Source organism: Anneissia japonica, unplaced genomic scaffold, assembly GCF_011630105.1.
Source record: "Anneissia japonica isolate Jap-2015-1 unplaced genomic scaffold, ASM1163010v1 scaffold287719_len1884721_cov185, whole genome shotgun sequence".
Classification (NCBI taxonomy): domain Eukaryota; kingdom Metazoa; phylum Echinodermata; class Crinoidea; order Comatulida; family Comatulidae; genus Anneissia; species Anneissia japonica.
The window spans coordinates 1,101,848-1,112,792 of record NW_022715822.1 but is presented as its reverse complement, the minus strand read 5'-3'; the positions used below and the strand labels follow the sequence as shown (position 1 = coordinate 1,112,792).

Here is a 10,945-nt window from a genome sequence, read left to right as displayed (position 1 = left end):
GGGGGAGGAGGCCTGGTGGGGTGTGAAGGTGAATTGGGGGATTGGTGATTAAGGAAGGGGGGAGACATTAGCTCACAAAATAAGATTTTGTATCTTAGTTTTTCTTTGTAAATTTTAATTGATAATTAAATGGTGTTTGATAACTTATATAATGCAAGCTTTTGTGGTTTTAATTTCATTTTGATGGTAAAATATTAGAATTTAAAATGTCCATTCCAGAAAGCCTATGAAGTCATTCAGGCGTAATAAACGGTAACCAACGTCTGGTTGGCGACAGAGGTTGCCACCTGGCATTGCGACGACAAGACTGCGGTACTCTATAATATGGTACTTACTGTCCGGAGGAGGTGGCGGCATCATTGATGAAGGGCGGTTTCCCCCTCCTGGTGTTGGTGGTGCATCAGAGAACAGCTGATGGGGTCTGTCTGCTTGTGACAGGGGATTCTGGGCAGCTAACAACCTCTCTAGAAACATAAAAAAAAATATGCTGACAGCATACTGTATCAAGTAATGGAGGTATCTAGGCTAATGAAAACTAGCGAAAGAATGAACCAAAAAAACAAGATGAAATATAAGTACCACAGCAAAACCCCCAATAAATAAATAGTTCTGAGCAATGTTTTGAATGATAGAAGAGAATTTGCATTTTTTTTCTATTCCAAGGGGTGGCTGAAGAAAAGCCTGAGAAATGTGTGACTGGTGCTATGGTTATTGTTATTAGTATAGTAGTGGTTTATTATACTACAGTATTGAACATCTATCTATTTGTAAGTTTTAAGTAAATGAATGAACCAGCAATCATATCTATCATTCCAATTATCCATCACTCCATGAAAGACTGGTTTTCATAAAATTGCTATTCTATCACTACAGCATTGCCACTGCAATAGTAAGCCGAGCAGTTGCTGTCGTATAACCATTGGCTGACGGATCAAACCTAACTCCCCTAAGCTAACAAAGACTCCTGATTGACTTGATCAATCAGTATTTGGAAGCTGTTGGTGGTAGCAAGCAGTGATTTTATGATACCATATCTATCAACCTATTTAGTCATCATTTGCTTCAACCACTACTCTTTCCATCTATTCATCCATCCACCTATATGACCTGATATTTACCTGCAGCTGATCCATGCCTCTCCCCTTTTGAGTCTTTCTTAAATGCGTATGAGATGGTGATTGCGCGGTTGCAAAGGTACTGTCCATTCATGGCCTCAATGGCGGCATCGGACGTATCAAAGCTCGCAAAATTTATAAAGGCGTACCCCTTGGAATTACCAGTCTCTGGATCCCGCATGATCTAAAAGATAAATTAATAATAATTTTTACTTAAAATCTACCTCAAAAAATGGATAAAAATTAGCAATTAAATTATGGAAAACAACTAATGTGTTTATTATTATAGTTTTTGTTGCTATTGTCATTATTATTTTCATGTCACTCAGGCAAATGTTTAATATTTAATAATATTTAGATAACCGGAGTTGAAAACAGTTAATTATGCCAGAAGACTTAAGCATTAGGAGATTTAAGGGCTGATCATGTTGAGAATAGCATAATCAGCAAAACTAACAAAAGCCACTCCATGTGTGCTAAACCATTGAGATATTTCTGACCTCTGACCAAGTTCAAATTTAGCAATATTGCACTGTCTTCTTTCAAAAGAGATGTTTACGTCATTTGGCCCTGAACATTTTGCAACCCACTGCATGCCTCCAAACTCCCTGCCTCCTAACATGTGCCAGGATAGCATGGTTTTAGGCATACAGGTGAATGATTTAGGTTTAAGTTTGGTGGTCAGGATAAGATCAGATAGGAGATAAAAACAGGATAATATTTTCTCATGAAAATACCGATAAATTTACATACCTTTGGTGTTTGTAGAATTACTCCAAAAGCGCTAAATGTGTCAAAGAGAAGTTTCTCATCAATTTCTGGGTCTAGATTTCCGATGAAAATGTTTGCACCAACATCTAAATTCTTTTGATGTGCTGAGGCCTGCAAGCATAATTTTCAAAAGGTAGGTCAACACACATTTTTTTTTCTTTCTAAAACCAGTCACTGATTGTGAACAACAGTCATCAGCCAACACAATTCCATGGAGAACGAACGGCATGACACGCGCGCAAGGGATCGTTTTTAATGACGATCCGTGTAGACTGCCACCAACAATCAGCAGATGGTGTCCAGTCGCATAAAGCTTACAGGGAGCAGAATTGGATTCGCCGGCCGACAATCGTTTTTGGCAGAATATATTTTTTTCTGAAACTGAACTATCATAAGTTTCATTGGTTTACAGTTGTATAATTCTTCTAGGTTGCTAGACTGATTGGTTGATTGACTGATACAGTAACTGTTAGAATCTCATTATGTAGCCAACTCTGATTGGGTGACTGGTTAAAACTGAAACCATCTGTATTTTCATTGGTTGTTAGTTGTTAGAATTTCTGAGTTTAATTACCTTGTTGACTCTGATTGGTTTACCGAACATTTTGATCATGTTCATCACTTTGATGGCATAGTCTGCATCTTCTTCGCCCATGAACTCAACAAAGCCGTAACCCTGATGAAGCTGGGTCACCCGGTCCTTGGGCATGTGTGTGTTGACTGAAAAAAAAAATGAATGACAAAATTTGGAAATTGGCCAACTTTCAACCCTCTGAAGTTTACCATCTCTAATTCTTTTCAGTTATTCACATGCGTCACCAAGAATCTTATTTATTTAGTAAGCTGTACTGCTGTAGAGAATATATATAAATATCTCAGTAGAGAGGTACATTTTTCATACCATTGTACACTCCTAGAAGGTGGAGACACATATAGCGCAAGTGAAAGAAGACAAGCAAAATGCTAGGCGAGAGATTCAAAAACCTCACCTCAATATTTAGAACCCTACCCTGCTTCACCACAATTTATATTGAGGTGTTGTTTTGTACATACCTAGCTAATGTTGAAATTTTTAAAAAATATTTTTATCAGCCATCAGATTTGGGAGGTTTATTGTTTGATATCCCTTGCCCCACAATCAATACAGTGTTACAGTATCTCAATTTTCATCCCATATCACATTGACCATCTTCACGCCGTAGCATCATTACGGTATATTTTTATAGGGCGGATCCAAGCCTATAGCGATTGCCATAGAAGCGTGGTGCATAAACAGCTTAGACATGTGTTTGATTTACTGTGTTCTTTGACTAATTTTGTTAAACGAGCAGTTTTTTTTTGTTTTAATTTAGCCTGGTCATTGTATATATTTTTTGTACACCATATTTTTTTTTTTTTTGAATTAGCTACTGTTCTGACATATATAGATAATTATCATTTGTTTTCAACATCAATATATTTGATTGATATTTTCTAATTTGTGGATTGTTTTAAGCAATTACATATTAATTATTTACAACTGGGAATTTCTGGGCCACAAGACACAATGTTAAAATTTTCAGAACAGATAAGTGAGTGGTGCTAATTTCAATACATAACATTGATACTGTATGCATTGAAATTTTAAAATTTAACGTGCGTCCCCGAGCCAATACTGTATCTGCGCCTGAAGGATGCATGTTTATCCTCTCTCCCTCCTTTTAATAAATTAACATAAAGGCACTCACCGACTGGACCGGCTTGTAGGAACAGCTCCCATAGTAGTGCTTCTGTCACTTTCTCATCCAAGCCACCAACATAAACCGTAGCATCTTCAAAGGGAAAAATATAAATTATTGTAAAATGTGGCTCTTCTGTAATAGTGTAACATTTTAGGAAGTGTTTTTAATGCAATTCTGCAGCTATTTAATTACGATTCTGCGCACCTATATTTTCCTAGCTTACTGTCATGTGTAAGCATCCATAAATATCCGGTCCATAAATATAAAGCCTATGCTAATCTCTACACCATGCTCAAGGGCCAAGCAAGGCATGGGCCTGTACATTTAATTAGCCTAGGCAAAAGAAGTTACCTAGAGATTCTATGATGGGGCCTAGGCCAGCACTTTCTTTCAGTGGGATCGATAACTACAATACAACCACCACCTCCGCGACGCGTGGTGGTGGTAGGGCATTCCTAGACTAGGCCTAGTAGTAGTAGTAGGCTGGCTAGGGTAGGGCTAGATTAGATGGTAGATAGAGGCTAGGCCTAAACTAAAGCCCGGGAAAGGCCAACTCAGACAGCGTCGTACGACGCAGCCCGACGCGGTATTGTTGTCGCGTCGGTCTGTGTGAGTTAAACGCAGACGCGATGGTGTGCGTCGGTGGCAATCGCGTCGTAGAATATTAAACATGTTTAATATTTCTCACGACGGCTTTCTTTAGACTGTCCCCGACGATAAATACGGTCGGGCTGCGTCGGCCAACGCTGTCTGAGTGGGCCTTTTATTTAGGCTACAGCAACATGGTGCGATAACTTGAATAGCGATTTAGCACATAACTTACAAATTAACTTAAAGGAGAGCAACACTAAAGCGGTAAGTAAAACATATAAATATATATGAACATTCTTTATTTATATTTAAGTTACTAATATTCAATAAAACAAACCTTGATTTCGCTCAAGAGGTGGCCCAGCCGCCATGTTTTCGATTTTACAGCGTCGTTTATTTGTTTGTGGATTGTTATCTCAAATGTAACAGTATACCGATAGAGGGCGTTCAATGTCCAACGTGCGTTTCCTAACTTTATTTCAAGTAGTTGTGCAATCCGTATTATTATAAATACGGATTTCACAATCAACAGAATAGTTGCTGCGACACTTTCGGCCAGGAAGGTGGTCGAAAATTCATCATTCGTTTTTGTCTCTAGTGGTAAGTTCCCAAAACTCTTATTTTATTACATTTGAAAGCACTTTTGTTCCAAAAACATGAGACCTAGGCATTTTCTTGTTTGGAGATATATCGTTAGAGCAATACGTACCTCAATGGTTTTCAGGTTTCCAATTTGTTAATTGTTACATTATAATATCTGTCATTTTTAGGATGGAATCTGAGCTCTTCGACTATGAACACGCTTCATCAGGTGCCGCCTCTTTCTATCCCGCTCAATGTTCCTCTCTTAAGAAAGGGGGGTATGTAATTATCAAGAAACGGCCTTGCAAAGTTGTCGAATTGTCGACTTCTAAGCCAGGAAAACATGGTCATGCTAAGGTAAGATACGTCATTAGTTCTTATACATTTATGATGGCACAAGAAGTTATAAAAAATGCGTTGTTAAAACTGAATGAATGGGCTGGCTCTCTAGCACTGATATATATTGATTTTAATTAATTAATAATTGATCATTTGGTTAATGAATTATTTTAATAATGAATGAATCATTGAATGATAAAATAATTGAATGATTGAGTAATTGATTAATTAAATGATTAATTGATTTTCTTGTAAACCGTATTTCGAGGGTTGAATGTGGCTTGCTTGCTTGATTGATTGATTGATTGGTTGATTGATCGATATCAATCGATCGATCGATCGATTGAATGACTCAGTGACTCACTCACTGATTGATTAAATTATTGACTGACTGAATAATTGACTCATGGTTTAATGATAAGATCATTGGTTGATTGATTGATTGATTGATTGGTTGATTGCGATCAATCATTTTGGTCGGTTAATTGGTTGGTTGGTTGTCTGACTAACAAATTGATACTGATTGGCAGACTGATTGGTGGATTGATTGATTGATTGATCGATCGATCAATCCGATTGATTAATCGATTTATGGATATTGGTTTCCTTGCAGGTAAATTACGTTGGTTTGGACGTTTTTACAGGACGAAAGTATACTGATTGTGCACCATCTAGCAGTAACGTACATGTTCCTAATGTGAAAAAGGGGAACGCTCAGGTACGTACCTGTTAAAATGTACGTATGCCTAATGTAAATAAAATAATATATAAAAAATGATTATTAATCATTATGGATTTTCACTCTTCCGTGTCTTGTTTTTTTTTTAAAAGTTGATCGGTATTGGAGAAGACGATTTCGCCCACCTGCTGATCAGCGGCCGAACGAAGGATGACATCCGCGTACCAGATGGTAGTCTTGGTGACGATGTTCGCGCCATTTTTGACCAGGATGGAGAAGCCCTGGTATGTTGTTTAGGCCTATATTTCTACTATTTTCTGAAGTGAATGTTCAAAAACAGACGTAAACACGGAGAGTCAGCAACTGACCTATCAAAACCAGCGTTAAGTGTACGCGTTTGTCCCACAAACACAAGGTGTCCAAACCCACCATGGTTGACGAGGGGAGGGGTTTTACGGTTTTCCTGTTCGCCCCGTACCACCGCGCTGGTGACGCCCCGGCCCTGATTATTCAAAGGCCCATATGTATTACTTCGCCTACTATTTTTAATATCACTTTTTTTCACATTTTATAAGATAAGATAAACTTTATTGTCCAAATAAAAATGGAAATTCAAGTTCCATTTGGCGTAAAAAGCACTATTAAAAATTAAAAAAAAACTCAATTCACAATAAGTTACATTAAGTTACATTAACATTTACATTTGCAATTTTAATAATTATATTAAAACATTTTCTTATATTAAAGGTAACTATATTATCTGCGTGTGATGAAGAAGCAATCGTTGCCGTGAAAGCGTGTCCACCAAGCTACGGATCGGGTTGAAAGACGTCCACCAGAGAAAGCATCGAGATTGGTTGAGTCTACCATGTCATTGGATCTCATGCCACCGATTGCTATTTTTATTGTTACATTGAAAAAATGATTTTATAATGAATACAAATAACATATTTTTATTACATTTAATTATTATTTCATTTGTAACGTACAAAATATCATTAATATAATAATCATCAACAACAGCGTCATCGTCATCATCATAATCGTCATCATGAACATGATCATAGTCATCACACTCATCATCATCATCATCATAATCATCATTCACACCCCACCAACAAAACAACATAATTATTGTATCATCTTCAATATTCTCATCGTCGTTTTACTTATTATCTTAAAGGAATGCATGATAAAATAATATAGTTAGCGTTAGCATGATTTTGAAGTACATACATTAAACATTAGTATACTATTTGATTCAATTTCTCTAAGAAGCTCTACTACTTTGACATATACCTGCACATATTTTCTATCTTTGTGTCATTATCCCATTTGAAACTACGGACCATCGTCTTAACGATTGTATTCATCTTCACTGTCAATTCTCTAATAGTGTCTCTGTGATCACCCACTTTTTTCCATGATTAAAAACACACTTTTTCTCTGGTCCCACATCTTAAGCCCTATAAAAAATAACATTTTATTTGAAAAAAGTGGCGTATCTAGAATCTTTAAATAGGGGTGCTGATGGGGGGGGGGGTCGATGATCAGTTGTCACGGGCGCTAATTCGGAAAATAATGTGATTTTAAACTACTTAACCGTGATCTTTGTGGGGGGGGGGGGACGCGTATTTTTTGTAAGGGCGTGCGCCCCCCTCCCCCACGCACACTCCTAGATAAGCCACTGTTTGACAAAAACATTTGGCTTCTAAATATGATGACATCACATCATGACCATATACAGGCACATCATCACCATATATAGGCACATAATGACTATATATGGGATGCAATAGTTGGTCTAGAATATTTGATAGTCTGGACAGAGCTTTCAATACGTCATTGTTTATGTCTTATTAATAGGTCCATGGTTTATGATGTGATGTTTCTGATATATTTTGTTATGCGTTTATACTGCTCAATAATATTGAATAATTCATCCTTACCGGTTAGGGTATATCATCAATTTTATATCATTAAAGATTGAAGATTAAAATTTGAAATAACTAACAATGTGATAGAAATTTTAAGAACTGGATGTGTAAAAGTCTTCAAATAGTGTCTATTTTTAATTCTATTCAATGTTGCAATAAAATACAAACATGTGATGGCAAAACATTGGTAAGCTTATGAATAGTGTTTTCATACAATACTGTATTTGGATAAAACCAAAGATCTGTCTCTTATACACATCTAGATGTGTATAAGAGACAGGGTATTGATATCGCGCTGTTACACTTAATTGAGTACAGGACATGAACATAATCATAGACACATTATATGAGCTTAGGAGGGCGTGATAAAAAAATATGCAAAATACGAGTTACGTCACACTGGATTTTCCAAATGGGATAAATATAAACCTAGATATTGCTAGTGGCAAAGTTCAGTGTTTGCGAGTAGAATAATGTGTTTGTATTTCGTGAAGCAAAATGGCATATTCCCTCTTTGAACAACTAAAAGAAGACGCACTGAAGTGCGCACTGTGTTTCGAGGTTCCTGGAGATGGCGGCACAGAAAATATTTTCAAATACCTAAGATGCCATCACATATTTTGTAAAAATTGTCTTGAGAAATTGGTGAAACCAGGCCAACAAATTACCTGCCCTAATTGCCGTGAGGAAACAGTACTGGACAGCACTGCTGGGTCTGTGAACAAGCTACCGTCAGCCTCGCATGTTACAGATGTGATTGACTGGATAAATAATAAACAAGTAAAGGAACTAAAAGGCCAGACGATAGATCGACAATGTCCGGAGCATAAAGTACAAATTAATTTCTTTTGCATTGATTGCAATGAGTACGTATGTGGAGACTGCTTGACACTCACGCATGATAGAGAACATACATCACTATATATCAAAACAGAAGCAGGACCAATACGCGAGGCAATAAAGGAGATGATCAAAGACATCGAGTGTCAAGTGTTACATTGGAAGAAAGCCGAAGACCAAAAAAACAAAATTATTGGACGAATCAACGCGGATGCAGCTAATGCAAAGGCATTGTTAAATGAATATACAGACAGAGTCAGGAAGGCTCTGGAATCCAAAAGAGCATCTTTAATGAAATCAGTAGGAAATGAACAAATGGAGAAACTCCATAAATTGAGAAAAGAAAAGGCAGCAATAACCCAGCAAATGGTAGAAATCGAATTTAAGATGGCAAAAGCGAGGAGATCTTTGGAACAGGCAGACGATTACGACGTTTTCAAGGAACGCATTGCAATTGGAAAAATACATAAAGAAGTTCTTGCCAAACCACCTCCTACTCTGAACAATCAAACATTAGGAATTCTGTTGAGGTTTTCACCTAATTTAATTTCTTTCAAACGTTTGCAATCAGACCTTATGCGGATTGGAACAGTGCATACATCCAATGGTAAGAGTGTGTCAATAATATCAATGTGTCCTTTCGGTACAGAAAGTCTATCAATGGTTTTAAATAATCTAATATTATATTTTAGGAGTTTATTATTATTTTAAAAATTAGAAGAGATCGAAATACTGTACAGCAAAGTTGAGGAGGTGTTTGCTTCGTATACACAGTGGAACAACTGATTGCCTAGTAGGCCTATTTGCGTTGTTTTTTCTCGTTTCAATAATGCTCCAAATCAACTAAAACAGATTTTTAAACTCCATATACTTGAAATAATGTTGGTAATTGTCCGTTTTTCCCCAGAATCACTGATTCGTGTAAAAAATATACTTTGTAAAAACACACCCCAATCTGTTTTGGAATGCATGGAAAGTGCTGTGAAGGAAGCATATGCATTAGATGTCTACAAACTTACACAAAATGAAGACAGAAGAACAAAAGCTAGATTTATTATGAACCGTTTGGAAGAGGTTTTTCATGAAAAATGGAGTTGCTTTATAGGAGATTTCTCGTGCTGCTCTTTGCAACTACAAGAGCAGACTCATGCCCTTTATGCCGTTAATGACTCTGATAAAGTTTTAATTTTTAAAAACATGCCAAGTGCAGTAGATCTCTCGAAAGAACCTAAATCTAAAAGAACTTCAAACGTCAAACAAGACAACATTTCGAAAGATCAAGCTAAAATACTACACAGTAGCTATGACAAAAAAGCTGACAGCACTGCCTTAGAATGTGTGCAGAAAAGCCTTGATAGTAGTAGTACTAAGTCTTTCAACAATGACACAACATTCAACACCACTCAGGACGTCAGAATCAAAATTAAAGCACCTAAGCAATCCTCAAACCTCAAACAGGGCAACTTTTCAGGTGAAGTTAAAATAATACACAGTAGTTACGACGAAATAGCTGACAGCATTGCCTTAGAATGTGTGCAGAGAAACCTTGATGGCAATAAGTCGTTCACCACTGACACAGCATTCAACATCGCTCAAGACTTCAGCACCAGAATGAAAGCGCCATGGCAATGCATAATTCATAACTGTGCTATGATAGGCCTGAGTCGGGAACACATTCAAAAGATGAAGTCCGACACTCCATCTATGATAACCGTTCGGGCAGATGGTAAAGATGTCTGGTTGCTGAAGATGATTAGCTTTAATTAGGTAGTAATCGTGTTGGCAGAGATTCCCCCACACACACCACGTCCCTACCATGGTTGGGTCTGTACAATGTCAACAAATCTGGAGAATAGGCGCCTCTATTTTGCTCGGAAATGGTACTTGCAGAGTGTAAAATTCTTTTTAAAAGCTGTAAATAATGATTGGCTTCTTAACGACGGGCGAGTGATGGTGGGACATTGCTGGGTTCCCCGACAAGAGGGGCCTGTACCCCGGACCATGCTGGTCCCGTAACTGGGCAGTTTGAACTATATTATCAAGTCATGGAAAGGTACATCCATTCAATACATTTAGAATTTGCAAGAGACATAGTTCTGATATATGCCTACTCATCATTTGAGAGCAGCATGCATCAGCACAGTTAAGTTCAACAAGTGGTGTCCCTGATTATATTCCTGAGCTGCAGTTTTTTTAGTACAGATACATACGGACCTGCATTACAGGTCCATTTTGATTTTGACTAAATTTTTGTATTTGTTTTACTAACAATGAAAATTCGAATTGTAAATACCTCATTGCAATGATTTTAAACCAAAAAAAAAAAAAAAAAAAAAAAAAAAAACCAAAAAAAAAAACACTATACAAAAA

General features: G+C 37.1%; 3 protein-coding genes across 3 annotated transcripts in view; 2 read left to right on the top strand and 1 right to left on the bottom strand.

Moving 5' to 3' along the window:
* The window catches only part of LOC117109423 (splicing factor 3B subunit 4-like), a gene marked incomplete in the record, with an annotated part of 6,519 nt that extends 1,877 nt beyond the window's left edge, over positions 1 to 4,642 (bottom strand). Inside the window, 6 exon segments of the mRNA XM_033251775.1 lie at positions 336 to 464; positions 1,119 to 1,299; positions 1,869 to 1,997; positions 2,461 to 2,606; positions 3,614 to 3,697; positions 4,536 to 4,642. Of these exon segments, the coding sequence (XP_033107666.1) occupies positions 336 to 464; positions 1,119 to 1,299; positions 1,869 to 1,997; positions 2,461 to 2,606; positions 3,614 to 3,697; positions 4,536 to 4,569 (703 nt within the window).
* A 17-nt stretch (positions 4,643 to 4,659) lies between these two features.
* LOC117109424 (eukaryotic translation initiation factor 5A-1-like) lies at positions 4,660 to 7,801 on the top strand. The gene is made up of 5 exons (XM_033251776.1): positions 4,660 to 4,798; positions 4,969 to 5,137; positions 5,733 to 5,837; positions 5,951 to 6,082; positions 6,546 to 7,801. Exons 2-5 carry the CDS (start codon positions 4,970 to 4,972, stop codon positions 6,621 to 6,623), a joined length of 483 nt encoding a protein of 160 aa, XP_033107667.1. The 5' UTR covers positions 4,660 to 4,798; position 4,969; the 3' UTR covers positions 6,624 to 7,801.
* A 410-nt stretch (positions 7,802 to 8,211) lies between these two features.
* LOC117109440 lies at positions 8,212 to 10,934 on the top strand. Its single transcript, XM_033251800.1, has 2 exons — positions 8,212 to 9,182; positions 9,483 to 10,934. Exons 1-2 carry the CDS (start codon positions 8,234 to 8,236, stop codon positions 10,340 to 10,342), a joined length of 1,809 nt encoding a protein of 602 aa, XP_033107691.1. The 5' UTR covers positions 8,212 to 8,233; the 3' UTR covers positions 10,343 to 10,934.
* Positions 10,935 to 10,945: the final 11 nt, after the last annotated feature.

Coding starts and splice junctions, on each gene's coding strand:
- LOC117109424 (XM_033251776.1), top strand. CDS start 4,970: ATGGAATCTGAGCTCTTCGACTATGAACACGCTTCATCAGGTGCCGCC. Junction 5,838..5,950: donor TGAAAAAGGGGAACGCTCAG/GTACGTACCTGT, acceptor TTTTTTTAAAAG/TTGATCGGTATTGGAGAAGA. Junction 6,083..6,545: donor ACCAGGATGGAGAAGCCCTG/GTATGTTGTTTA, acceptor CTTATATTAAAG/GTAACTATATTATCTGCGTG.
- LOC117109440 (XM_033251800.1), top strand. CDS start 8,234: ATGGCATATTCCCTCTTTGAACAACTAAAAGAAGACGCACTGAAGTGC. Junction 9,183..9,482: donor AACAGTGCATACATCCAATG/GTAAGAGTGTGT, acceptor GTTTTTCCCCAG/AATCACTGATTCGTGTAAAA.